Source organism: Mesoplodon bidens, assembly GCF_964165515.1.
Source record: "Mesoplodon bidens genome assembly, chromosome: 4".
Classification (NCBI taxonomy): domain Eukaryota; kingdom Metazoa; phylum Chordata; class Mammalia; order Artiodactyla; family Ziphiidae; genus Mesoplodon; species Mesoplodon bidens.
In genome coordinates, this window is record NC_138160.1 from 159,720,768 (window position 1) to 159,747,462 (window position 26,695).

The 26,695-nt window shown below is 40.8% G+C and overlaps 2 protein-coding genes across 2 annotated transcripts in view; one reads left to right on the top strand and one right to left on the bottom strand.

The window, feature by feature from the left end:
• UBTD2 (ubiquitin domain containing 2) overlaps positions 1-16,873 on the top strand; it is a 61,204-nt gene extending 44,331 nt beyond the window's left edge. Inside the window, exon 3 of the mRNA XM_081232837.1 lies at positions 14,307-16,873. Coding sequence (XP_081088963.1) covers positions 14,307-14,704 — 398 coding nt within the window. The 3' untranslated portion in view covers positions 14,705-16,873. The remainder of the gene's footprint in view (positions 1-14,306) is intronic.
• EFCAB9 (EF-hand calcium binding domain 9) lies at positions 6,987-25,434 on the bottom strand (the record flags this gene model as incomplete). The annotated part of the gene is made up of 5 exons (XM_081232838.1): positions 6,987-7,071; positions 20,269-20,437; positions 21,196-21,372; positions 22,154-22,302; positions 25,299-25,434. The coding sequence occupies 4 exons, from the start codon at positions 25,432-25,434 to the stop codon at positions 20,315-20,317; spliced, it is 585 nt and encodes a 194-aa protein (XP_081088964.1). The 3' UTR covers positions 6,987-7,071; positions 20,269-20,314.
• Positions 25,435-26,695: the final 1,261 nt, after the last annotated feature.

The window sequence follows — 26,695 nt, forward strand, 5'->3', positions numbered from 1 at the left end:
CCGCAAAAAAAAAAAAAAAAAAAAAAAGGGAAGGGCCTTCCTTTACAGTTAGTTTTATCATCCATCTCTTTTTACTGCTTACATCCTATATTTTAAAAGCAGAATAGATTGGTATCTGTACAGGCCCGCGAGTGGGGTGGGGGTGGCATTTATCTGCGATTGTCTTTATTTAGGAGCCCAAGGCCCAGAACCTTGACTTCCTTACTTTGTACCTGTCATAGTTACCTATGGGAAAATCTAATTTTGTTCTGTAAATTATGGCCTTGTTTACAAGTCCATGGAGGCATAACAGCTCTGTTACATTTAAGGTAGGGACCTACACATATCCTATTAGAAATGGGCTCAGATCTCTAAAAACTCAAGTCCCTCATTTCTGCTTATCTGTGTGAACCGCAAAGTAATGATCCTGGCAGCCCCACCAACCAACAGACTGGGGAGAATTATTCTTGGAAATTTGAGAATATTGGATGAGCCTCAGTTCATCCCCTCTATGTTTAAGGAATATTTTCTGCTTTAGCATGAAAGAATCAAATTGACTTTCCTCAAGCTTTCCTCTTTGAAAGCTCTGTAATAACTTTATGTGTATTAATATTATTGTCATTGGTACCCTTGATTGATTTCCCTTGTTCATATCTGAAACTTATCAATCATGTTTCTTGGGTGGACTTTTGAATTATATTTCGTCACGTACTCTAACTCACCATCAGTTTATAACTTAGCTATTTAGTTACATGTTTTTACCTAGACCTCAGTGGTATTGGTGAAATCCCTTCCATCTTTTAGGTGTAATTATGTAATTGAAATTTTACTTCGGACACATCTTGTGTTAAACCCTAAACATCCCAAAGTACTTCATATTTTGAGTTTAAAATATTGCATAGGCTTTAGCTCTTGTTTAGCTCAGGCTTTGGTATCAGACCTAGCCTTACTTCCTGCCTCTACTGTATTACTTATAGCTATGTGCCTTTGGGCAAATAGCTTCTTTTCTGTAAGCTTCAGTTCTCTCATCTGTAAAATATGGATTGTAAGTACCTACATTGTAGGGTGGTTGTATTGATTAAATGTGATTATAAAACATGTAAATTGCTTACCATAGTCCAAAAAACACTTAATAAATAGTAGAGCTGATGGTTGTATCTCTTTTTTTATGAATTTTATTTTTTTTATACAGCAGGTTCTCATTAGTTATCCATTTTATACATATTAGTGTATACATGTCAGTCCCAATCTCCCAGTTCATCCCACCAGCACCACCACCGCCCACCCGCCACTTCCCCCCCTTGGTGTCCATACGTTTCTTCTCTACATCTGTGTCTTAATTTCTGCCCTGCAAACCGGTTCATCTGTACCATTTTTCTAGGTTGCACATATATGCGTTAATATACAATATTTGTTTTTCTCTTTCTGACTTAACTGCACTCTGTAGGACAGTCTCTAGATCCATCCATGTCTCTACAAATGACCCAATTTCGTTCCTTTTTATGGCTGAGTAATATTCCATTGTATACATGTACCACATCTTCTTTATCCATTTGTCTGTCGATGGGCATTTAGGTTGCTTCCATGTCCTGGCTATTGTAAATAGTGCTGCAATGAACATTGGGGTGCATGTGTCTTTTTGAATTATGGTTTTCTCTGGGTATATGCCCAGCAGTGGGATTGCTGGGTCATATGGTAATTCTATTTTTGTTTTTTAAGGACCCTCCATACTGTTCACCATAGTGGCTGTATCAATTTACATTCCCACTAACAGTGCAAGAGGGTTCCCTTTTCTCCACACCCTCTCCAGCATTTGTTGTTTGTAGATTTTCTGATGATGCCCATTCTGACCGGTGTGAGGGTCCTTTCTCTCTCTCTTCTCCTTCTGGGACCTGTATAATGCAAATGTTGTTACGTTTAATGTTGTCCCAAAGGTCTCTTAGGCTGTCTTCATTTCTTTTTATTCTTTCTTTTTTTTTTTTTTTTTTTTTTTTTTTTTTTTTTTGCGGTACGCGGGCTTCTCACTGCTGTGGCCTCTCCCGTTGCGGAGCACAGGCTCCAGACCCGCAGGCTCAGCGGCCATGGCTCACGGACCCAGCCGCTCCGCGGCATGTGGGATCTTCCCAGACCGGAGAACGAACCCGTGTCCCCTGCATCGGCAGGCGGACTCTCAACCACTGCGCCACCAGGGAAGCCCTTTTTATTCTTTCTTTATTCTGTTCCATAGCAGTGAATTCCACCATTCTGTCTTCCAGGTCACTTTTCCGTTCTTCTGCCTCAGTTATTCTGCTATTGATTCCTTCTAGTGTATTTTTCATTCCAGTTATTGTATCTCTGTTTGTTTGTTCTTTAATTCTTCTAGGTCTTTGTTAAACATTTCTTGCATCTTCTCGATCTTTGCCTCCATTCTTTTTCAGAGGTCCTGGATCATCTTCACTATCATTATTCTGAATTCTTTTTCTGGAAGGTTGCCTGTCTCCACTTCATTTAGTTGTTTTTCTGAGGTTTTATCTTGTTCCTTCATCTGGTACATAGCCCTCTGTCTTTTCATCTTGTCTATCTTTCTGTGAATGTGGTTTTAGTTCCACAGGCTGCAGGATTGTAGTTCTTCTTGCCTCTGCTGTCTGCCCTCTTGAGGATTGTATTTCTTGAACTCTGACATTAACAAGTAAACTCCTTGCACCTAAATCTTAAATTATAGATTTCAATCATTTTCTGGATGTATTGTCTACTGGTAACATCTTTCTTTGGCTTTTAGGATACCCTTCTTTTGAGCATATGCCTAATGGAATTTTGAGATTTATGTTGATTCAATAGCAACAATAGTGGCAGATTTGTTTATTTATTTATTTATTTAGAATTTTATTTTATTTATTTATTTTTGGCTGCGTTCGGTCTTTGTTGCTGTGTGCAGGCTTTCTCTAGTTGCGGTGAGTGGGCCTCTCATTGCGGTGGCTTCTCTTGTTGCAGAGCATGGGTTCTAGGCGCCCAGGCTTTAGCAGTTGTGGCTCGCGGGCTCTACAGCGCAAGTTCAGTAGTTGTGGCACATGGGCTTAGCTGCTTCGCGGCATGTGGGATCTTCCCAGACCAAGGCTCGAACCTGTGTCCCCTGCATTGGCAGGCAGATTCTTAACCACTGCGCCACCAGGGAAGCCCAGTAGTAGGTTTATTAATTAGACACCTAGCAGTGAGACATTGTTAGTGTAGCATCATCTCACACCTGATCCATGCCCGTCCCCTTCATCTCCATCTGTCAGTATTGCCCATAAGATTACTGAACTAATCATAGATTGACAGCCTAAAGAGATCCTAGGATATACACTCCTTTCTAAGTTTTCTTCCAAAAATCTCCTTTTTTGTTTTCATCTCATCCTCTCTTCTCTTCCCATAATCTTTTTGTTATAATCTTCCCATAATCTCAACCTTATTCATATTATCTTCCCAGTATAAATATTATAAAAAGTTCTTTAAAGCTTGAAAACCATATGAAAATGTCTTTGTAAATGTTGTTTGTATCTGTGTTGTCTGTTATTTTAGATTGTATGCTCAATGTAAGCAAGGATTATGCCCTTTTTGATTTAAATTGTATTTAGTGTCTTGTTTTATATGCATAAAAATTATATATTTGTCAATGGCCTTTTTTCTTGTGATGATAGTTACCTTTTCTGTTGTTTCAAGGAAACAACAAAAAACCCTTTTCCCCATATTTTCTCTTTCTTTTCTTTCTCTTATAGTGGTTCCCTTGATAATTAATGTGTTTTATCTTAATTCCAGTCAGCAGGTCATATTTATTATATTCCTGCCTGTCCAAGCACAAAATAATTCTGTGTTCTTTAATTAATTTTCTCTATTAATATCTGTGAGAAGTCTTTAGTTTGTTATTCTCAGATGGCAGTAGGGATTTTTAAGAGGGAAGTTGGTGTCATAACTACCTGGGGATTTTACATATGAATGTATATTTTCACTTTGGAAGTTATGACTCAGGTAGAGGATGATATGGACATGTGTAATAGTGTACTATTGTGGAAAAAGCTCCCTCAGTGATTCTAATGTCTGCTACTTCTTTTCCACAGCCTCCCCATCCTAGAAGAGCTTTATTTTTCACTATTTACACAGCATTTTTTACTCATGGTCTTAAATTTCTTAAAGGGCTTATTTCCTTTTTCTAACTGAGTGTTATTTTGTCACTACCTAAAATTCCTAAAAACATTCCTAAATACAGTGTTTTGCCTGTGAAACCAGATTATAGATTAAGTGGCTTGCCCAAATTAGCATAAACAGGGTGAAAAGAAGGTGGCTTTCATTTTCATTTTTCACAGAGTCTGATTCATAGTGGCTATTCAGATATCTTCGGTGAGAGCTCGTTCAGAAACAGTATCTGTTAATCTGGTAAAGAGGATTTAATGCTTTTTTAAAATTATTATTCAGAAGATTTTAAAAGATTTTTTAAATTGCCTACTCCTTTCCCTACCTTCCAATTTTCTAGAAAGGTTGTTGTTTATTTCTTTAGCACCTACAGTTAATGTGTTTTCCATCTCCCTTTTTTTTTTCTTTTGCGGTACGCGGGCCTCTCACTGTTGTGGCCTCTCCCGTTACAGAGCACAGGCTCCGGACATGCAGGCTCAGCGGCCATGGCTTACAGGCCCAGCCACTCCGCGGCATGTGGGATCTTCCCGGACCAGGGCACGAACCCGTGTCCCCTGCATTGGCAGGCGGACTCTCAACCACTGCGCCACCAGGGAAGCCCAAATCTCCCTTCTTAATCTTCCCTTTATAGGAGGAGTAGCTGCTCACTATTACCCAAGCACTTACTTTTCTCATATTTAAAGTCTTAACTCCAAGTTTATTCTTATTTCTCATGGCTAAACATTGCCGGTCATTCTGTTAGACTTTTGAAGGCCATTTTCTTTTGTCCTTTCTCATTCTTCAGGGAATGGGAGGTAGAAAATAGTAATTCTTGAAAAAACTTTATTTTTTAGTCACCTTCAAAATACAGGTGGGAAGGGAGTTGCCCAGAATTTTTTTTTCTTTTTCCTGATCTTTCTTATCTCAGAATATATCAAATGTGAATAAATTAAATTATGTATAATACAGTGTAAGTTGTTCAAAACTAAGGCACTCATAAATAGCATAAATAGAGCATTTCTGTGTATAGGAAGCCAACATGATGAAAAGAACTCCGGGTCTGAGAATCAGAAATAATAAGATACTATCAATCCATGTTTTGAATTGACTTTTTTTTTTGCGGTACGCGGGCCTCTCACTGTTGTGGCCTCTCCTGTTGCGGAGCACAGGCTCCGGACATGCAGGCTCAGTGGCCATGGCTCACGGGCCCAGCTGCTCCACGGCATGTGGGATCCTCCCGGACTGGGGCACGAACCCGTGTCCCCTGCATTGGCAGGGGGACTCTCAACCACTGCGCCACCAGGGAAGCCCTGAATTGATGTTATTTAATTCTCATGCCTGTGATAGTCACCTACCACAGTCCCCATTTTAAACAGATGAGAAAACTGAAGCACAGGGAAGTTACATTATTTTTCCGAGGTAGAAGTCATGAAATTGGGTTTTGAACTCAAGTCCTAGATCTAACAGTAACTAAAGCAACTAAGTTACAGGGTCAAATCATTTCATCTGTGTTTTCTGTAAAGTTACTACACGGGTAATTTTCAATGTTAATTCCATGTGTACCATTTTAGGTCTCTCCCACACTATATAGAATACTTTGGTTTTTTTATAAATTTATTTATTTTATTTGTTTATCTTTGGCTACATTGGGTCTTCGCTGCTACTTGCAGGCTATCTCTAGTTGCGGTGAGCCAGTGCTACTCTTTGTTGCGGTGTGCGTGCTTCTCATTGTGGTGCCTTCTCTTGTTGCGGAGCACGGGCTCTCGGCACACGGGCTTCAGCAGCTGTGGCTTGCAGGCTCTAGAGCGCAGGATCAGTAGTTGTGGTGCATGTGCTTAGTTGCTCCATGGCATGTGGGATCTTCCCAGACCAGGGCTTGAACCCGTGTCCCCTGCATTGGCAGGCGGATTCTTAACCACTGTGTCACCAGGGAAGTTCCTATAATACTTTAAAATGATATACTTCTATTAATACTAAAGAGAAACAAGTGGATTCTCTCAGACATGGACAGATAGGAAATGCATATGTGTAGGCCTTGTTTCTCTTTCCTTTAAGTGTGTTTGACGCCCATTAAGAAGCAAGCCATGGGGCTTCCCTGGTGGCGCAGTGGTTAAAAATCTGCCTGCCAATGCAGGGGACACGGCTTCGAGCCCTGGTCTGGGAAGATCCCACATGCCACGGAGCAACTAAGCCCTTGCGCCACAACTACTGAGCCTGTGCTCTAGAGCCCGTGAGCCACAACTCCTGAAGCCTGGGCGCTTAGAGCCTGTGCAAGAGAAGCCACCGCAAGAAGCCCACGCACCGAGACGAAGAGTAGCCCCCGCTCACCACAACTAGAGAAAGCCCGCACACAGCAACGAAGACCCAACACAGCCAAAAATAAATAAATAAAATAAATAAAAGAAAAAAAGAAAACCTTTAAAAAAAAAAAGCAAGCCATGAATTCTGATTCCTTTAAAGGTCCCTATAAGAATTTTGTCATTTAATAAACTTAATTCATGAACATAAAACTTAAGAACGAAAGCATGAAAATTGTACCTACATGAGAGACAGAGGGTTTTTACCAGACTTGTGTTTAGAAATGAAATGGGGCCTTAATAAAGGATCTGATGACTGACTAATCATAAATTAAATGTTACATCCTTTTCCTTTCTCCATCCTCAAAGAAAGAAAAATGATTTGGAATTACGCAGTGTAGCTTTATCCACTCCTCGGCCGCTGTCACCCTTTTTCTTCAGGTAGAGCAACAAAGGGCCTCAAATAGCTGAGGTGGGAGTTCGTCCCTGAGTCAGTAGGCTTGTCTCTGAAGAAGACGTCCTTTCTTTGCCATTCTGGGTGGTGGGGGTGGGCGGAAAGCAGGGTTTCTGATGTGGTCCCAGGAAGTGTACTGCACCGACTTCCACTTCTGTAAAGCCAGGTCAGCTAAATAAACCAGTGCCCGAGTGCTGCTGGTCTGTTCCTCTGGTCCTTTTAAAGAGTTGGAATTAAAGATCAGTGTCCTGTTAGAAATGTGGCCAAATGTTACACAAGCTCTTAATCATGGTCTAACCATCGTAAGACTTTGGTAATACATCCAAACTAAGCCACTTTTCACCTGTGCTTGCTAGAAGAGATGATAGACTTGGTACTTCTGAATCCCAGTCTTAATAGCTAATTTGGTGGGATGAGACAACTGAACCTGCTCCTCCTAAAGCCTGACTATCAGACATAAGCTTAATATAATTCCCAGCAAAGTGTTTGCATGAGAGAGCCTGTAATTTGTTAGTCCTGAAAGACGGCTCATAATACCTGGATGAAGGGTCATTTCGGTGGCCCTTTTGACATTATTGTGAGGTTTGTAAAGGACCCCATGAAGTGTAAAGCAGTGGACTCAAACATTATGAAACTTTGATCCTTTGTGATACTGCTATTGGTGAGCTCTCCTCCATAAGTCTGGTTCAGAGATTTAAAACTTGTATGAGAAGGGAACTGACATTACTGAGTGTTTTCAATGGATTTATTATATGTGTTAGTCAATTTTGCATGTGTTTTATTATTTAATCCTTACAACTGCTTTGTGAGGTAGATAGTATAGTCCTTGAGGAAACAGACTGAATATGTCCAAGATTAGGATTCAAATTAAAATTTGGGTGTGATGGCTCCAAAGCCACTGTTCCTTCTATCAGATTTACTGCTTCTCCAGTCTTCTGTTCCTCTGTCAGGCTCAACAGTGGGCTGGCCTGAATCATAGGTCTAACCCACTGTTTCTTTCCTTCCCATTCTTTCTGTTATTTCAGTGTTCTTTTCCGTTTTAGCTGTGTCCAACTCACTTATGTGTTTAGGTCTTCTGTTGTCTTAGGAAGTCATGTTTTATGAAGAGTTCATGCCTTCTGGATCAGTTAGAAAAGTGAAGTCGAGAATAAAGACGTCCTTTCTCATCCTTGGAAGAAACCCCCAATGTGACAAAAGCCTTGCAGTTCTGGGATATTGCTTTCCTAGTTTCTTAATTAATTTTGGGAGGACCGTTTTCTATATCAGATTGCTAGTATGTTTTAAATATTAAATGTTTTCAACTCTGCTGAGGTATATTGAAGAACACTAAACAGCACATATTTAAAGTGTACAGTTTGATCAGCTTTGACATGTAAACGCCCATGAAACCATCACTACAATCAAGGTAACATTTTAATATCCTCAAAAGTTTCCTTAAATAAAAATTTATTTTTAACTTTTGCAGATTTGTTCATGTAGCTCTGCAAGTCTCACGTGGTAAAAATTTTAAGACTGAGCTGCAGTCTTGCAGGAGTGAACATAGAGGGAAAACCAGTGAGGCCTTTGAATTCTTAAAAAGACGTCTTTCTTTTTAACCTGAAAGACTACTTGAGAAAGAGTAAAGTGTTAGACGTTCTGGCATTTACTAAAGCTATTTTTATTATTTGGTATATAATTTAGTCTTATCTTTATAAGTTTCTTGTGAAATTTTTTTTTTTTTTTTTTTTTTTTTGCGGTACGCGGGCCTCTCACTGCTGTGGCCTCTCCCGTTGCAGAGCACAGGCTCCGGCCCAGCGGCCATGGCCCACGGGCCCAGCCGCTCCGCGGCATGTGGGATCTTCCCGGACCGGCACACGAACCCGTGTCCCCTGCATCGGCAGGCGGACTCCCAACCACTGTGCCACCAGGGAAGCCCCTCTTGTGAAATATTTTGAAGCCTAATTAAAAGAGAGTTGACCAAGGAAAATAGAACATCTGAGCCAGTCATGTAGATAGAAGATAAATAAAAACAACTTCAAAAAATTATGTATGAAATCAGAACAGAAGGTAGTCTTGGCAGCTTTCTTCCTACCCTGGGGAGCTTTCAGGGCTTCCTGACCTGCGGAAGCAGTGGCCTGGCAGTCATTTATCCCGGTGGCCATCTGTCTCTGCTAGGACTTGAGTGAGGCCTATAATGGGTTTTTGAGGAGAAGGGGAAAAAAAGACAAGTGTACTTAGGTGAGCAATCTAAGCAAGCCTGGCTAGAATGTCTTTAGAACTAGTGAAGAATTATTAGGTGAACTGCACCGTCAGTGGCCAGTGGGTGATGATTAAAAACCTTTTGTAAATTGCAAATGCAAACGTAGCTAGGAGTGATTTTTGGAAACGTAAAAAAATCCTTATGTTGTCAACTTTTGAGTGGTTCCTTCCCTTCTGTGTTTAAATATAGTGTTTCTTTAAGCAAAACTCTCTTCTAACCATGCCCTGTTTTATACACATTGCTCTCAAATATCATAGATGAGACAGTGATAGTGATAGGTCCATTTTGTCACTACATGTGGTGGCTTCGCAGCACTGAAACTTGTTAGTCACCACTTTCTTTTGCCTCATCTTCCAGATCCTTCTTTGACCTGTCACTAACATCACTGGCAAATGTATTGTTGGGCTGCGTTTGGAGTGTTGGTTTCTTGCTCCTTGTGATTCGCATTTGGTTCTTCATCCCTCTTGTATTTGTCCTCTGCCTTTTTCCAAGCACATTTCTTCCTCTCCTTAACCATATCATTAACCTGGGAGTCTTGTAGAGCTGTCACAAGCCCTATAGCCTTATCCCTATGTTACACATTTACTTCTTCAGGAATCAGATTATTTTACTGTGTTACTTAACTATCTCTGACCCTGGGCAAGCTACCTCTCTTTTCTTAAATTTTCCCATTTGTAAAATGAGTATGATAGACTTACCTTAGAGGGCTGTTGTGAGGATTAAGTGTTAATGTATGTAAAGTGCTTAGACAGAGCGAGTAAGCCCTCTTTAAATATTTGCTTTTATGTTCAAACTTATACATTTGAGATTATTACTCTACAAACTGCTTTTACCCTTTTCCCAATATGCTTCTTCAGTTACCTTCAGATAACTCAATTGAAGTATCTCCCTGAACCTGAAGCAGTTAAGAATCCAAGCAGAGGGCTTCCCTGGTGGCGCAGTGGTTGAGAATCTGCCTGCCAGTACTGGGGACATGGGTTCGATCCCTGGTCCAGGAAGATCCCACATGCCGCAGACAGCTAAGCCCGTGTGTCACAACTACTGAGCCAGCGCTCCAGAGCCTGCAAACCACAACTACTGAGCCCGTGTGCCACAACTACTGAAGTCCGCGCGCCTAGAGCCTGTGCTCCGCAACAAGAGAAGCCACCGCAACGAGAAGCCTGTGCACCGCAACGAAGAGTAGCCTCTGCTCGCCACAACTAGAGAAAGCCCGTGCACAGCAACGAAGACCCAACGCAGCCAAAAATAAATACATAAATAAATTAAAAAAAAAAAAAAAAAAGAAAGAATCCAAGCAGAGAATCTTGTAACCCTAAATTCTCTGTCACTCTCATTTCCTGGTTAGGTGATTCGCGTTTCCTACCGTATCATTAGGTCTCGCCCCTTACCACCAATTCTCTCAGATCCATTTCTTTCCATTGTTAGTCAGCCAGTCATTTTAGCAGAGCCCCCTGATTCCAGTCAGACACTCACCCTTCATGCAAATAACAAAATAATCTTTAGGCTTTGTCTTCTTCACTAGCATAACCCTAGCACCTGAAACACTGCTTGGCATATAGTAGGCACTCAGTATTTGTTGGATGAATGACTCATGGACCTGTATTAGCCACATGTACCTATACTAGCCTCCTCTAGAATTTCCAAGGGTATTAAGTCTAAACTCCTGAACCCTTCTATCAGGTTTTCACTATTGCTCCTGTTTAGTATAATTTCACACCATTGATTGTGTATTCCACCTCAGCAGAGCCACTTGTTATTCCCTACTTATCTTGTACTAATTCTTCTTTTAAAAAAATATTTATTTGGTTGCACTGGGTCTTAGTTGCAGCAAGCGGGCTCCTTAGTTGTGGCTCGAGGGCTCCTCAGTTGTGGCATGCATACTCTTAGTTGCAGCATGTGGGATCTAGTTCCCTGGCCAGAGATTGAACCCGGGCCCCCTGCATTGGGAGTGCGGAGTCTTAACCACTGCACCACCAGGGAAGTCCCTCTTGTACTAATTCTTGTTTCCATTATCATTCGTATTTCTTGGGATGCCCTACATTTGTATTCTGTGTCATGCCTAGAACACACTATTTCTACAGAATTTTTCCTTCTTGGCTCTACCAACTCTAGTCACATTTCTATTGTGTGATATCTCAGCTCCTATGTTTGATTTTCAGTGTATCAATTTGTATTTAAATCTTTGGTGGGTATGCTGTGTCTGCTCACCTTGATTATAAGCTCCTGGGGGTCAAGGACCATCTTGGCTCTCTTGTAACCTTCTCTACTTAGTGCCAGTGACATATCCTACACACTTCCAGGTGTTTAGTAAGTGTTCATGCAGCAACTCTGGAACGCGAGAATTGTTTTCTAGTGATCTTTATGAAGTCCTAAAGAGATTGTGTGATAGAGACCACTATTAGCAGAGCAGTTTTTTCTTTAATAAAGAGATATGGGGCCATAAAGTGGTGGAGGATTTAGGAGTATATTATTCAAAAGAGTTTGAGCCTGCAGAGGAATCATTTTGCCCTGAATAGGTAATTTTGGGGTAATATTCAGCTCTGGGCTATATTGATTATTTTTATTGATACTTTATGATCCAGATATTTAATTTGGGGAGAGGGTAACCCATAAAACTGCAGCCTAAAAATGTAATTAAATAATATTTGACTTCATGGCCTGAATTCTTCCCTTACTTAGTTTTTTGTTTAATCTAAAACTAGAGCATATTTATAACTCAGACTACAGTATAATTTGACTGGTAGGAGTGAGGAAAGGAATAAACCAGAAAACTTCATGTTAAATAAATTGCAAGTTACCTTTCCCCAAAATATTGGAATATGGGAGCTTCTAAGCAATAGAGTCTGGATAGCTGATTTCCAGCCTCATAGATGGGAGGCTGCCTGAGCTAGAATAAGAAGATAGTGCCATCTTCAGCTGTACCTCTTCAATGGAGTTTTTATTCTCACCCATTTGAGTCTGAAAACTGAACCCCTGACTTGCTGTGCCTTTTAAAAAAAGGCAGGCAAAGTGCCTGCCTTACATTTGTTTTAAGCTTGGCATGCACTACTGTTTCAGCACTGCTCTAGAGGCTGCCATGGTACCTCTCGTCCTGGTTTCTAGGGAGGCTAAAAATATAGGCTGTCTTTCGGTCAAGACATTGTTCTGCCTGTAGTTTGACAGCTTTGGTTTGCACTTTTATTTTCTATCTCTTGTGGTGCATGAAGATGAAGCAGCATGTGCAAACCTGGAAATCATGTTAGAGGTCATTTTTATCCTGCCTCATTTTGCTAATTGAGAGAAGTATTACAGGTTAAAGAATGTTGCTCAAGGTTGTACACCTAGTTAATAACAAGGCTGGGAATATCATCTTGGTTTCCTGATTCCAAGTAATGATTTAGAATGGTGCCTCTCTTAGACAATGTTTTTCTAGCAGAACAGTTATGTAAATATATATGTTCTTGTTCCTATCAGGCTGACATTACTGACGCCCCAGTATCAGTGGGATATATATCTGAAGGTATTTTCCTGAGAGAGATGATGAGTCTGTAGTGAACTCTCCACCTTCTCTTTGCTAGTTTTCCTAATGGTCAGCCCACCTGAAAGGCAGTGAGGTTTCTTTGCCTTAGGACAAGGCTATATCAAGTATATAAACAGTGAAGTTTGTACAACTGACTATTTATAAATAATATTTATACTGCAGTGTGATGGTTACTAGTGTAGGGAACTGCTGGTGATCACAACTGGGCTTGAAGCATATCTATTTCTACAGTCATAGCAGTGTTCAGATTAGTGAATAACACAGAGGCTGAACGTTATTATTATTATTATTATTATTTTGTTACACGGGCCTCTCACTGTTGTGGCCTCTCCCCTTGCGGAGCACAGGCTCCGGACGCACAGGCTCAGCGGCCATGGCTCACGGGCCCAGCCGCTCCGTGGCATGTGGGATCTTCCCAGACCGGGGCGTGAACTCGTGTCCCCTGCATCGGCAGGCGGACTCTCAACCACTGCGCCACCAGGGAAGCCCCTGAACATTATTTTTAAACACAGAGGAAAGAGGAGATTTGCACGTATTATTGCTTGGTGCCTGAGTTCTCACCCCAGCCCATCTTATGTAACTTAGAAAGCAGGCCCAGTTCAACCCTTGGTGGATTAGTGACTGTTCCAGTCTCATTTGGGATGCTTTGGATTTTCAGCCTGTTGATGGAGATCAGTTTATTAACTCATTTGTTCATTGGTAACCATTTCTCAGTGTCCACGCCCCATATTCATTAGCCTGTGTATGAGTGTTCTGAATATGGTAGATATTTTTGGTTTTTATCCAAATTGATAATCAGCTGACATTAATGTTCCAGTTTGAGCAAAAGACACATTATGAATAACCTTAAAATAAAACATTCATGAAGTATGCTTTCAAGTTCCCCAAGGGAAGCTCTGGTAATTACAATGGTTTATACTTTATAAAGAAATTAACCATGAATACCTTCTTTTAAACCATAAACACTTTTTCCCCCTCCCCTGAGCTAGCAAGTTATAAACTTCATGCCTCTTTTGTTCTTCCTTTTTAACTCAAAGCTTCTCTGTAACAGATTGACTAATTAGGGTTAAATAAAACACCTCGGTCATTTCTGTGGTAGTTGTGCTAATGAGATCCATACATAAGCTAAGAGACAGTGGCAGCTGGTAAGCTTGTCATCTCTAGTTTGTGATCTCTTTGGACTGAGGACTTCTGGCCAAGTACTTCAACTTAGGAAGTCTAGGCACCAAGAGAACCACTCTGGAACACTGTGTTGTGGAGAATTGAGCTTAGGGATCTGGGTTTTTTTGCCTTTTTTTTTTTTAAGGTTAGCTGATTCATTTCCTAAAAAGATATCCCAATGTAATTGGCATCTCCCATTACTTTGGTCTAAGCATTGATAATATTAGTAAATTGGAATTTTGTGTGCTTTCTTTTCCTTTTTTAATAAAAGTGCGAATTAGGTGTGAAATGACTTAGAAGAAGTGAGGGCAAGGAGCTAGGGTCCTGGTTAATGTAAAATTTGATATACACTCAAATATTTGGTCATGGGTCTTGATAATGATTATTGATGATCACTGACAGAGATTGGCCTTATTTTACATTTTTTTCTCTACAGTGGCAAGCCAATGAGATGTTTGAACATTTTGCAAGATGTAAAGAAAAATGCATTCATTTAGATTAAACTCTTTTTCATATCTTCTCTTTCTTAAGGTGCACTTACAGAGTGCTATGATGAACTGGGGAATAGGTATCAGCTTCCAGTCTACTGCTTGGCACCACCAATCAACATGATAGAGGAAAAGAGCGACATAGAGACTCTGGATATTCCTGAGCCCCCACCCAATTCGGGGTATGAATCTCAGCTCCGTTTGCGCCTTTCCACCGGCAAGGACCTCAAACTTGTGGTCCGCAGTACAGACACAGTGTACCACATGAAGAGGCGGCTACATGCAGCAGAAGGAGTGGAACCGGGCAGTCAGCGGTGGTTCTTTTCTGGCAGACCTCTCACCGACAAAATGAAGTTGGAAGAGCTGAAGATCCCAAAGGACTATGTTGTACAGGTTATAATGAGCCAACCTTTGCAAAACCCAACACCAGTTGAGAACTGAACTGGCCCCGCTGGCTGTCCCCAGATCCCTCCTGCTCCTTTTTACTGTTGTTGTTATCATTTCCTACTCTACGGCGTGAAATTTATTTTCACTGCTCTGAATTCCTTATGAATGGATTTAGTTCTGAGGAATTACCAGTGAAAACTTCCATCTGTGATGGAGACCAACGAAAATAATTAATAAAACACAAAGAGCCAGCCTTTGAGACTCATGTAATTACAGTTTCTAATTCAAGAGGCAGTTAAGAAATAGATAACCATTTATTTTAAAATACCCAACAACTATATAATGGCTGTATTTAAATGATTTGGACTGTAAATAGAACATTGCATCCATGCAGAACAGCACCAAGCACCTGTGAATACAGAATTCCTAAAAAATCAAATACAATTTCCAGAAATCATTAATAACAGTTATAAAACTTGAGCTTTTTAAAATGGAAACTGAAAAGAGCAGTACTTGAGGTTCTCTTCTTTTCTGGTCTTAATTCCTTGCTCAATTAATATTTAGCCATAAAGGAGTAGAGACTGGCAAATTGTGTTTCAGTATTGCTTTCCCTATCCCCATATGTTGAGCTCCTTGTTTACATTCACACTAAATTTTGGTGCCTTCCAGCACGTTGGTGGCAGGCACCTTTCTGGAACACTAGGCAATAATTTAGTCAGTACATTCAGATCTCTGACTTCCAACTGATAACTTAGTTGAAAAGTCTGTTGTCCTCTCGCGGCATAGGTATTTTGAAATGTCTATATAATGAAGCTGTTTCATATCCAGGCTTAGAAGGACACTACTATGTAAAACCTTCATTGATCTACCTACTCTGCTTAGAACTTTTCAGAGCTAACTGTGCCCCCAAATGCATGGATATGCATGGAATCAAGTACAGCTGGGAATGTACTTGAATCATTCCAGGGATTCAAGGGGATCCCAGGGAATGCACGGAATCAAGTACAGCTCTTCCTACTGTAGGATAATAAAGTAATTATCTCTTCTCCCCCAATCTGCAGGAAGGGTATAAGGAAAACCCATTCTGTCTGTGCCTGGGAGAATTGTGCCTGTCTTCAATCTTTTAGAAAAAATTTCAACTCACAATTTGCTAGAGTGAAAGATTTACTGACATTACTTAAACATCGACAGTGAGACCAAATGATGATACGTTGCTTTATACTTTAGTGCTTTCCATAGTTCACTGTTACCTGTAGTTGTGGTGGATGAGAATTTTCCTCTCTCATCTTTCCTAGCAAAGAGGCAAATTAAGAAGCATCTGCAGATTATATCAGAGGACTGAAAAATTTGGTGAGATAACCTGATTCTTCTGTACTAGGACTGGAACAAAGCTGCCAAGGATTATATTTAATTTGGAGCCTTTTCATGGTTGGTCCCATAAGTGAGAAGGGGACTACCACGTGATTTCTGAACCCCTGAGAATCCATGAGATGGAAAAGTAGAGGCAAGAAGACACTTAACGTTGTTCTCAAATGAGAAATAATCAAACCTTCACATGTATTTTGGGTGTGAAGCACCATTATTAATTTTAATGGCAAAATGAAACTAGTTTAAATGTAATGTTTAAAATACTATTAAATTTCCTATAGCCTGATTGCACATATCTATAATTGTAACATATCATGTTTCTGAGAGCTTTAACTGCTTCTCTTTTTCATGCAATCATTTTAAAGATTGTGGCTACATTTAATTTAGGTTTACTGATAATTGGATCTAAATTCAAGAGGCAACAGCAGCATTAATTCCAAAGGAGTATTTTTATATATGGAGGTGGAGATAGGTGAGGGTATTTCAATGTAATGCCCCTGTCATCAGAATGTTTCCTTATTAATTTGTGTGTCACATTGAACAGCAACATCTCTCAAAGTTTGTCAACTGGAGGACAAAAAAGTGTTCAAATCTATTTTCCTTAAGTAAATTTGGTGATATAATAATCTATAGTTGGTAGAAGTATTTTTGTTGAGGATTGGAGCTCTCTTAATAGTTTATTTTATTTTAAAGGAACGTGTACTTTAACAATTTTCTGGGCATTTAACCTAGGTAAGAAAACCATGGTGCTGTTTAATTGTAAATAGATTGATACAAGATTGGACCAATACTTGATGTGTACAATTTTAGTATGTAGGGTTTTTGTGCTTTTTAAAAAAAAAAAGTTCAATTTTTCTCTTTGTCTTTGCCTTTATTCTGGGTTTTTAATTATTATTACTCTCCACAATAAGGGTAATCTGCTTCATTCTAAAAAAAAAAAAAACCTCTAACAAGGTTTTTTCCCTTTTTAAAACTTCCCAGCTCAGTAACTAACAAGTTCATTACTACCAAACTTAGGCTCTGTTATGTCAAACCATACATGGTCATTTATAGATATACTTTATTTGCTGCATTGAAATCTTGGTCTCAAATAGGTGGTTGTTTTTTTCTTTTAAGAATCATGCTGTAAACCAAAACCCATAATTCAGTTTTTCAGAAGCACTGAGCTCATTTCTTTATCCATTTTGGATCAAAGTGGTAGGCTTTGATTGTTAATTTTTATTTAAAATAAGTGATACATACACATGGGAAAAAAAATCCAAACATACCGAAGTGAAAAGTCGCTCTGAAGATGCCTGTTCTTCATCTCCCATTTCTTCTCCCCAGAGGTAACAGCTGTTCCCAGTTTTCTGGATATCTTTAAAGATGCTCTACCACAGTGGTTCTCAAACTTCAGCATGCATCAGAATTACCTGGAAGGCTTATTAAAACACAGATTGCTGTGCTGTTCCCCCAGAGGTTCGGAGTTAGTAGGTCTGAGTGGGGTCCAATAACTTGCATTTCTAAAAGTTCTCAGGTGATGCTGCTGCTACTAGTCTGGGGATCCCAATGTGAGAACCACTATTTTAGTGTATGTGAGTACATTTACCCGCCCTACCCTGTTTTTTCCATAAATAATATATGCTATTCTGTACATTGGATTTTTCTCTAAAATGGTTAATCTTAGAGATCGTTCCATATATGTTGAGCTAGATCTGCTTCATTCCTCTTACAGGTGCAGTAGTATTCCATTGTCTGGAGTACCACAGGTCAGTCTGGCTGTTTCTAGTCTTTTGGTACTATAAACCATGCTACCGTGAAATGTCCTTTTCTATAGCTACATCTTTACGTCTATGTACATTGCTATATCAAACAGTATATACATTTAGGGAGTAGATGCTTAATTGCCCTCCAAATAGATTTTAACCAATTTAATACTATAGCAATATGACTGCTCTTATTTTCCTATACCCTGACCAACTTTTTTTTTTTTTTCATACATTTATTTATTTGTTTATTTTTGGCTGCGTTGGGTCTTCGTTGCTGCGCACGGGCTTTCTCTAGTTGTGGTGAGCAGGGGCTACTCTTAGTGGCGGTGTGCAGGCTTCTCACTGCGGTGGCTTCTCTTGTCGTGGAGCACCAGCTCTAGGCGTGCAGGCCCAGCTGTTGTGGCACTCAGGCTCAGTAGTTGTGGCTTGCGGGCTCCAGAGCACAGGCTCAGTAGTCGTGGCACATGGGCTCAGTTGCTCTGCAGCGTGTGGGATCCTCCTTGACCAGGGCTTGAACCCGTGCCCCCTGCATTGGCAGGCAGACTCTTAACCACTGCGTCACCCTGACCAACTTACTGATCTTTGACAGTCTAGGTGGAAACCTGTGTCAGGTGGTTTTACTTTGTGTTACGGGATCTTAGTTCCCCGACCAGGGATCGAACCCGTGGCCTCAGCAGCAAAAGCATGGAGTCCTAACCGCTGGACCGCCAGGGGATTCCCACTAGCTCCATTTAGTTTTTGTAGTACCGTTGTGGGGAAGACAAAAGTTTTGGCTGCTAAGCATTACTCATAAGTGTGTTATCGAACTCTCATGACTATTAAGAGTAAATATAGAGAATGTTCATAGTAATTAACATGATTTCAGTTATTACTTGTGACTTATGAATGACAGTCTTAGGCAGTATTCTTGTCTGTTGCACATTGACAAAGTGATTTTTGATTATTAAGTACTCTGGAACTCACTGAATGCCTTACGGTCAGTTATATTGCATATATTATTTCCTTAAGAAATTCTTGGTTTGTAGTAAATGAGCTGTATTTCTTTAATCACCAAACATGTCCCTCAGAAATCTATGGTAGAAGGAGATGTGGTAATTAGCATTAGGTAGAAGGGGTTTCTGAGTCAGTGAAACGCCAGCTTAAAACTTAAACAGAATCTGCTAAGACTGAAGTGAGTTACTGAAATCACTTGTTCTCAGTACAAGCGTCTAATTGACCTTGAATTTGAACTCTGGTCCTGCCACTAGTGAGTCATTAAGAACCTTGGGTAAGGTTCTTAATCTTTTTTTTTTTTTTTATTTGCGGTACGCGGGCCTCTCACTGTTGTGGCCTCTCCCGTTGTGGAGCACAGGCTCTGGACGCGCAGGCTCAGCGGCCATGGCTCACGGGCCTAGCCGCTCCGCGGCATGTGGGATCTTCCCAGACCAGGGCACGAACCCGTGTCCCCTGCATCGGCAGGCGGACTCTCAACCACTGCGCCACCAGGGGAGCCTGAGGTTCTTAATCTTGACACCTCAATTTCCTCATCTGTAAATTGAGGATAACACTTAATTCGCAGGGTTAGGGGATAAATAAAGTCATGCGTCTAAAGCCCCTGCCTGACCCATTGCAAGCACTTACTCGGTGGTAGTTATCATCATTAACATCACAGTAGTCTGGGAGGATTCACAAATCCCATGCTAAAGACGCTTAAACATTATTCAAGGCATTAATTATACAAAAAAATAGAATTATACAAGGGCATGTAATAATTATTTCACCCTAGTAGATTTGGTATAGTTGCTTAAGCACTTAACTTATCAAAGAGTAATTTAAATTCTAGGAAGAACACAGTCCCCATATCCTTAAAAGTCAGTTTCCCGGGCTTCCCTGGTGGCGCAGTGGTTGAGAGTCCGCCTGCCGATGCAGGGGACGCGGGTTCGTGCCCTGGTCCGGGAAGATCCCACATGCCGCGGAGCGGCTGGGCCTGTGAGCCATGGCCGCTGAGCCTGCGCGTCTGGAGCCTGTGCTCCACAACCGGAGAGGCCACAACAGTGAGAGGCCCACGTACCGCCAAAAAAAAAAAAAAAAAAAAAAAAGTCAGTTTCCCTTATGGTTGGAAGCACTTCGCCATTTGCCAATTTGAAGTTTGTTTTAGCCTAAGGAGTGGGAGAATTAGAATTCTGAAAGTATTGGACCACTAGTGACAAATGTTAGGAAAGCATCACCTTCCAACTGCTTGGCTCCAGTAAGAGTTGGTAATTATTTGGGTACACAGAGACCTAATGGACAGAGTTGATCTGAAAAGCAGCAGCAGAGTTGGGACATGTCCACAAAGAGAAAGTTTTTACTTCACATTACATAACTGTGAGTCATTTGTGAGGTCTAAAGGTTATTAAAGTTAAGAATATGCCGATTGAGGAGTGCTTATCTGAACCCCGCATGTGTAAAAATCAATTTAAAGATATCTACTTTGATGTTCTAAATTTATTTTTAGAGATGTTAACAATTGTAATTACTTACACTTTCAAAATCATTTATTCCAAGAAGACTCTCTCTTTGGCTCACATTAACTTGTGACACGTTCTTTTCGGGCAGAGCTTTCTTTCTCCTCTTTCACTGCTTTCTGACTCTCCTGGTATTTGTCCATGGATAAGATAGTAAACAGCTTAAATTCCTTGTAATTAAGACGCTTGTGTTGGGGGGCAAAAAGAAAAGTTATTTCAGGAAGGCTTTGATACTTTGTTTCAGATGACAGCAGGATTGTAATCATTTCTCATTTTAAACCTTGGAAACTCTATTAAGAGGCCCAGTAATTAGGACATAATTATAGTCTAACTGTAGTCTAGGATTCAGGAACAGAGAGTCTATTGTAGACTCAAGGCACCAAGGGTCACTTTCTTACTTCTGCTACATCAAGTCCAGACTCTGTCAGGCTGCCATCTGAGCTTCTTCAGAGTATGATCCATCTTTTTAAACCGTAAACCTTAGCTCTCACTTGCTAGTCAACATGGACTTCCTCTTTAAATAGGCAGGATCCACTGTCTTTGCCACAGTTGTTTTCTCTTGGGATTTAGCTCATGCGTTCCCACCTAAGAATTTCTTCCTTTCTGCTTATTAAAATCTATAAACCCTTCCCCTAAGACCAACTTCTACCATATTAATGTATTTCCTTCTTTCAACTGAACTTCTAAGCAAAATTTGGAGAAGAATCTCCAAACTTCTATAATTTTATATCCACATTCTGTGATGTAGCACTTAGTTTTTCAGTCCTCTCTCTTTCACAGGCCTATATATCTCTTTAGTTTTTTATGATCCCAGAGCCACGACACGCTCCAGTAGGTTTTTCCCACCCTCTTCCTCCCCCGTCTTCACTGTAGGTAGCAGGACATGGTCCTCTACCTTTGTACAGAGGGGCTGCTGGGCCACACTTTAGGGATCTGCACTTACATAGTCACCTGTGATGTCAGAGTCATGGTACAGGTCTCTGAGTTGCTGTTTTTTAATATTGAAGAGAAAGTTGTACATGTGGAAGTTGGATGGGCCAATTTTCATCTCCCCATCCAGGTCAAGCAGCTCAAAAACAGGCCGGGAATGGCGGAAAATAAATTGCTCTTCCAAATGGTTCTGCTTTGAGAGAAATATGTAAATATGTTGTTGGTGCTACTTTCTAAACTTGCGACATCAAGACTCATATATTCACTAATCCATTTCCTAGAGAGCTAAAAGCAAAAGGCAGAATTATAGCAGCTCAGGGCTGAAAGGGTTCTATGGTCGATGTACCAGGTCCTGCTTCAGCATCTGCATTCAGGGGGGACTTACGCCACCTGTAGTGATTGGTTCTGCTAGACAGAACTCTAGTCTCTAGAATGTATTTCCTTATGTTCAGTGAAAATCTACTTATGAAAATTGTGGCACTGGCAGTAAAATGCTGGCACAAGGTGCCTTTCCTCAAGGAGTGGGAAAGAGGTAAATACACACTAGGAGTGTGTACCAGGTAAGGTGGGAACCCAAAGAAGGGTGTGTCTTGTCTGTATCATTCATCCCCTTCAGAAAGTTCTCTGAGAAAAGGGATCACTGAGGAAGAGAGGCAATTAGGATTACTGGTGATTATTTTAAGACCCACCAGGTAGAAGGGGCAAGGAAGGGCATGCCAAGGAGGGATGGGACAGGATGAGATTGGTTCTTTATAAAGGCAATGTGGGCGGGGGGCTGGATAACCTTTGGAAACTCCTAGGTCATAGATGGGCCATTTAGGAACCAAAAGGAACCCACCATTTTTTTTCTTCCTGGTTCAAGTGAAAAGAAGAATTCGGATGCACTCTTAATTCGGTGCTACCTTTAGCAAAATGGTGACAACAGCCGAGCCCTGCCCCCTCTGCTCCACAGAGCCTGACCCGTTACTTGCCTCCTGTGCCAGCAGTATGCAAACCAGCATGTAGAACTGGTCAAAACCAATCTCGCCCACAGCATTCCAGTCCAGCATGTTAAACACAATTGTGATCTGCTTCCGTTTCAGGTCAGTCACGTGATGAAGGAAGTGGTAGAATAGCACATCTGTTGGTAAGGAGATGAGATGCATTATTCTGAAATGTTAAACATCTGGGAACCACATAAATGGTTGTCATGTTGGAAGCTTGTTGACCTGGCCATAGTAATATTTTGTTTCCGGCTTTGCCACTATACCTTCCACAATTTCTCAAACCTCAGTTGCCCTTGAGCTGTGTGGAAAAGCACTGTGCTTGGACTTGTGGAGAAGGAGATAGTGGATAGGGCTTGGTTCCTGAGCCCAGCTTACATGCTCGACGGAGCAGACAGGTGTGTATACGTAACAAATAAAAGTCTCAAAGTGCTCCTGGTACATAGAAGGAAGAGTTTAATTCTCACTGGGGGCCTATGACACATTCTTGGAAAAGCTGACATTTCACCTGGGCCTTTCACTTGAGAGAATTAAAACAAGAAATTTAAAAATCATTCCACTTCTGTAAAAGTATCACTTTTCCTCATGCTTACATAAAGCAAATGCATTCGGTGATGGGGGAAAAGGAGCTATCACTGAGCATCTTAGACGCTGGGCGCTTTAAGTGCCACATGTCACTGAACCCTGACAACCCTACACAGCCTTTTACAATAAGTCTCAGGTAGTAACTAATCTCAGGGCTTCTTGAGCTATAATAGGCATACCAATCACTTGAGGATCTTGTAAAAACACCAATTCTGATTAGGAACTCTGGCATGGGACTGAGTCTGCATTCTTAACAAGCTCCCAAGTGATGCGGCAGCTGCTGGTCAGTGGACCACACTTTGAGTGGCAGAGCTGGGATTCAGATGTGGTCCGTCTGACTCCACAGCCTTGCTCTTTCCACAGTGAAGCCATATCTTTTGCACATTAGTTAATGCATATACAGTCATATGCAATCAGAGAAAAAACATACTATAATTTAAAGGACAGGGAAGGTTTTTGGCTGAAATTCCACTCACTAATCATCGGTCTCAGGGAGTGTTCGATGGAAGAAACAAACATGGTGATACGTTTACACAGTGATATATGGCTGTACAGGTTGTATGTACAAATCACCCAGGGGATTTCAGGGATTTTCAAGTGTAGCTTTGTCTACATGTGATTTCTCCTTGCCCATTGATTACAGAGACTACCTCCTGCACAAGACATGGCTCCACTAAATCCGTAAAGCACATCTCTGTGGTTTGGAGTCCTGGCTGAAGCTGGCTAAGTGCACAGTGAAACCAGTCGTCACAATGTCATGATCTGGGGGTTTCTGATGGCCTCTTGATGTTCCTTCCCCACGTCCCACCAGGTATGAGTCCAACCAGGTACAAGCACTTGGGAACAACACACCATGTGTAAACACCATGACATTTGCTCCTTGAGAAATGTTTTATTGTGAGACTTAGTACTTACTTAACAAATACTGTTTTTCAATCAGCTGGCTCTGGCCCACTCAAGTCTCCAAGGCTTTAAGTCACTATCTCCCTGGAAGGCAAAACTCAAGGCTATGCCTTCACTCTTTCAGGTCACCATCCAGTCCCTTGGTGACCAGAAGACACAAGTATGACTTTATCTCTTGGGTATTGCATCACCAGGGAGTGATTTAGTTACCAGGGAGATCAGACTCTGCTCAGCAAATGCTGGTGAGACTAAGAGTGTGGGCTTTGGGTTTTGGCTCCAGATCTTCTGTTTACATCTATGTGTCCTACAGTTGCTTTATCTAGGACTGGGTTATTGTGAATATTTGGTGACATACTGTGTGTAAACTGGAGGCATGAAAGTATGAGAAAATTAAAGTATCTTTTTATTATTTTATAAAGATTGAATGAACTCTTTAAAATATCTTTTTTTTTTTTTTTTTTTTGTGGTACGCGGGCCTCTCACTGTTGTGGCCTCTCCCGTTGCGGAGCACAGGCTCCGGATGCGCAGGCTCAGCGGCCATGGCTCACGGGCCCAGCCGCTCCGCGGCATGTGGGATCTTCCCGGACCGGGGCACGAACCCGTGTCTCCTGCATCGGCAGGCAGGCTCTCAACCACTGCGCCACCAGGGAAGCCCTAAAATATCTTTATGGAAGAAACTCCTTATTGATAAATGACATCTCTCTCAGGTCACAATGAGTCGGACACCTTATTTATCCCCAGTCCTGAAAACAAAACAAAACAAACAAAACCCTAGGGGACTTCCCTGGTGGTCCAGTGGTTAAGAATCCGCCTTCCAATGCAGGGGACACAGGTTGGATCCCTGGTCTGGGAACTAAGATCCCACATGCTGTGGGGCAACTAAGCCTGTGCGCCACAACTACTGAGCCTGCGCACCACAACTAGAGAGAAGCCCACATGCGGCAATGAAGAGCCTGCGCACCGCAACGAAAGTGCCCGCATGCCACAACTAAGACCCGATGCAGCCAAAAATATATATAAATAAATAAATATTAAAAAAAAAACCTAAAGTGTTTTAATTGGTCTTCTATTAGTTTGTGCACTCAAAGGCAGGGTCGAGATCATCAGCATTCTCTGGTCACTCACAAGTACCAAGAATTAGAAGGGATCTTGCAGATCACCTGATTCAAACCTCCCATTCGATAGATGACAAGTCTTGCTAAGGGAGTCTTGAGGGTTAATGCCTGAGTGGGGCTCAGTCCCCAGGAATAATTGTAATAATAAGGAACACTTATTAAATCCTTACAGTGTGCCAGGCACCATGCTAAGCATTTTCCATGCATTATCTCATTTACCTTTTTTTTTCTAACTATGAGATGGACTCCATTATTAGAAGCCTCACTTACAGATGAGGAAAATGAGACTTAAAAGAGGATGATGATGTTCTCCAAATCAACAAGGAATAATGGGTGGAAGACCTAACCCCAGAGCCTGCAATTTGATCCTCCTCACAGAACTGCCTTCAAGTCTCAGTTGGCAATTTTTCTCTGTGCTTCATTTAGAAGATATATACATTAATGAAATAGTTTCTGGTTCTGTAAATTTTCCTGCACGTTCGTTAAAAACCAGGTAATGACCCAGAGGAAGCACTTCTGAAAGTACTAACCATTCAAGGTTTTCTTGCCGTGAACATCAAGAAGGTGAAAATACTCCACCAAAGCCTTCACATTTCTCACGGATAATAAGCAATATAGTTTATCCAGATAGAGGTACCACAGAAACGATCCTTGCTTCAGTTTCATTATGGTGCCCTTTAAGCAGAAGACTCTGGCAACCTGAAGTAGAAGACAGAATTCTGCCTCAGAATTAGAATGTTGGATAGAGAGAAGCTCTGGTAGTAAAGGTCTTCCTACGTCAAAGCATCACAGGAAACAGTCAATAAAAAATTAAAATTATGGGGATCCCCTGGCGGTCCAGTGGTTAGGACTCAGTGCTTTCACTGCCGTGGCCCGGGTTCAAGCCCTGGTTGGGTAAATAAGATCCCACAAGCCACTCAGAGCAGCCAAAAAAGAAATGGTTGAGAATTTTCCAAAACCAATGAAAGATACCCACCCACAGACTGTGCTCATCATCATTATCAAGGTGAACAGTTCCATAACTACATGTTACATAGTAACATGTTACACTGTTCTAAGTGTATTAATATATTAACTCATTTAGTCTGAAGATTAATCATACAATCCTATGAGGTAGAGATTATTATACCTATTTTACAGATTAAGAAACAGGCCCAAGTTACAGTCTATTATGTATAAAATAAATAAACAACAAGGATATATTGTACAGCAAATATAGCCTATATATATATATATATATATATATATATATATATGTTTTTTGGCCATGCCCCATTGCACGAGGGATCTTAGTTCCTGGACCAGGGATTGAGCCTGTACCCTTGGCAGTGAAAGCGCAAAGTCCTAACCACAGGACTGCCAGGGAATTCCCTAGCCAATATTTTATAATGACTATAAATAGATTACAACCTTTAAAAACTGTGAACCACTATGTTGTACACCTGTAACTTGTATAATATTGTACATGAATTGTATCAATAAAAATTTTTTTAAAAAGGCTCAGAAAAATTAATTTTCCTGAAGTCACTAAGCTAATTAATAGTGAAGTCAGCATGTGAACCTAGTCTGGCAATAATCACTGCTTTTTAATAGCTATACTATATTACCTCTCAAAAGACTGAAGTCCTAAGTAGTTGAGATAAGAAGAAATACATATATGTACACGTCAGAGTGAAACTGCATTATACCAAAGACAAAGGTTTTAAAGGCAATCAGAGAAGAAAGATTATCTTCAAAGGACTAATGATTAAACTTAACAATCAACTTCTTCACAACATGGAAACCAAAACATAATGTAATACTATTTCAATGTGTAAAAACAATCATAGCCAAGCTAAAATTATACACTCAGTAAAATCATCTTTCAAGACTGAAGGGAAGCTCCTTAAAGTTAAACATGAGATTACCGTATAACCTAGCATTTCCA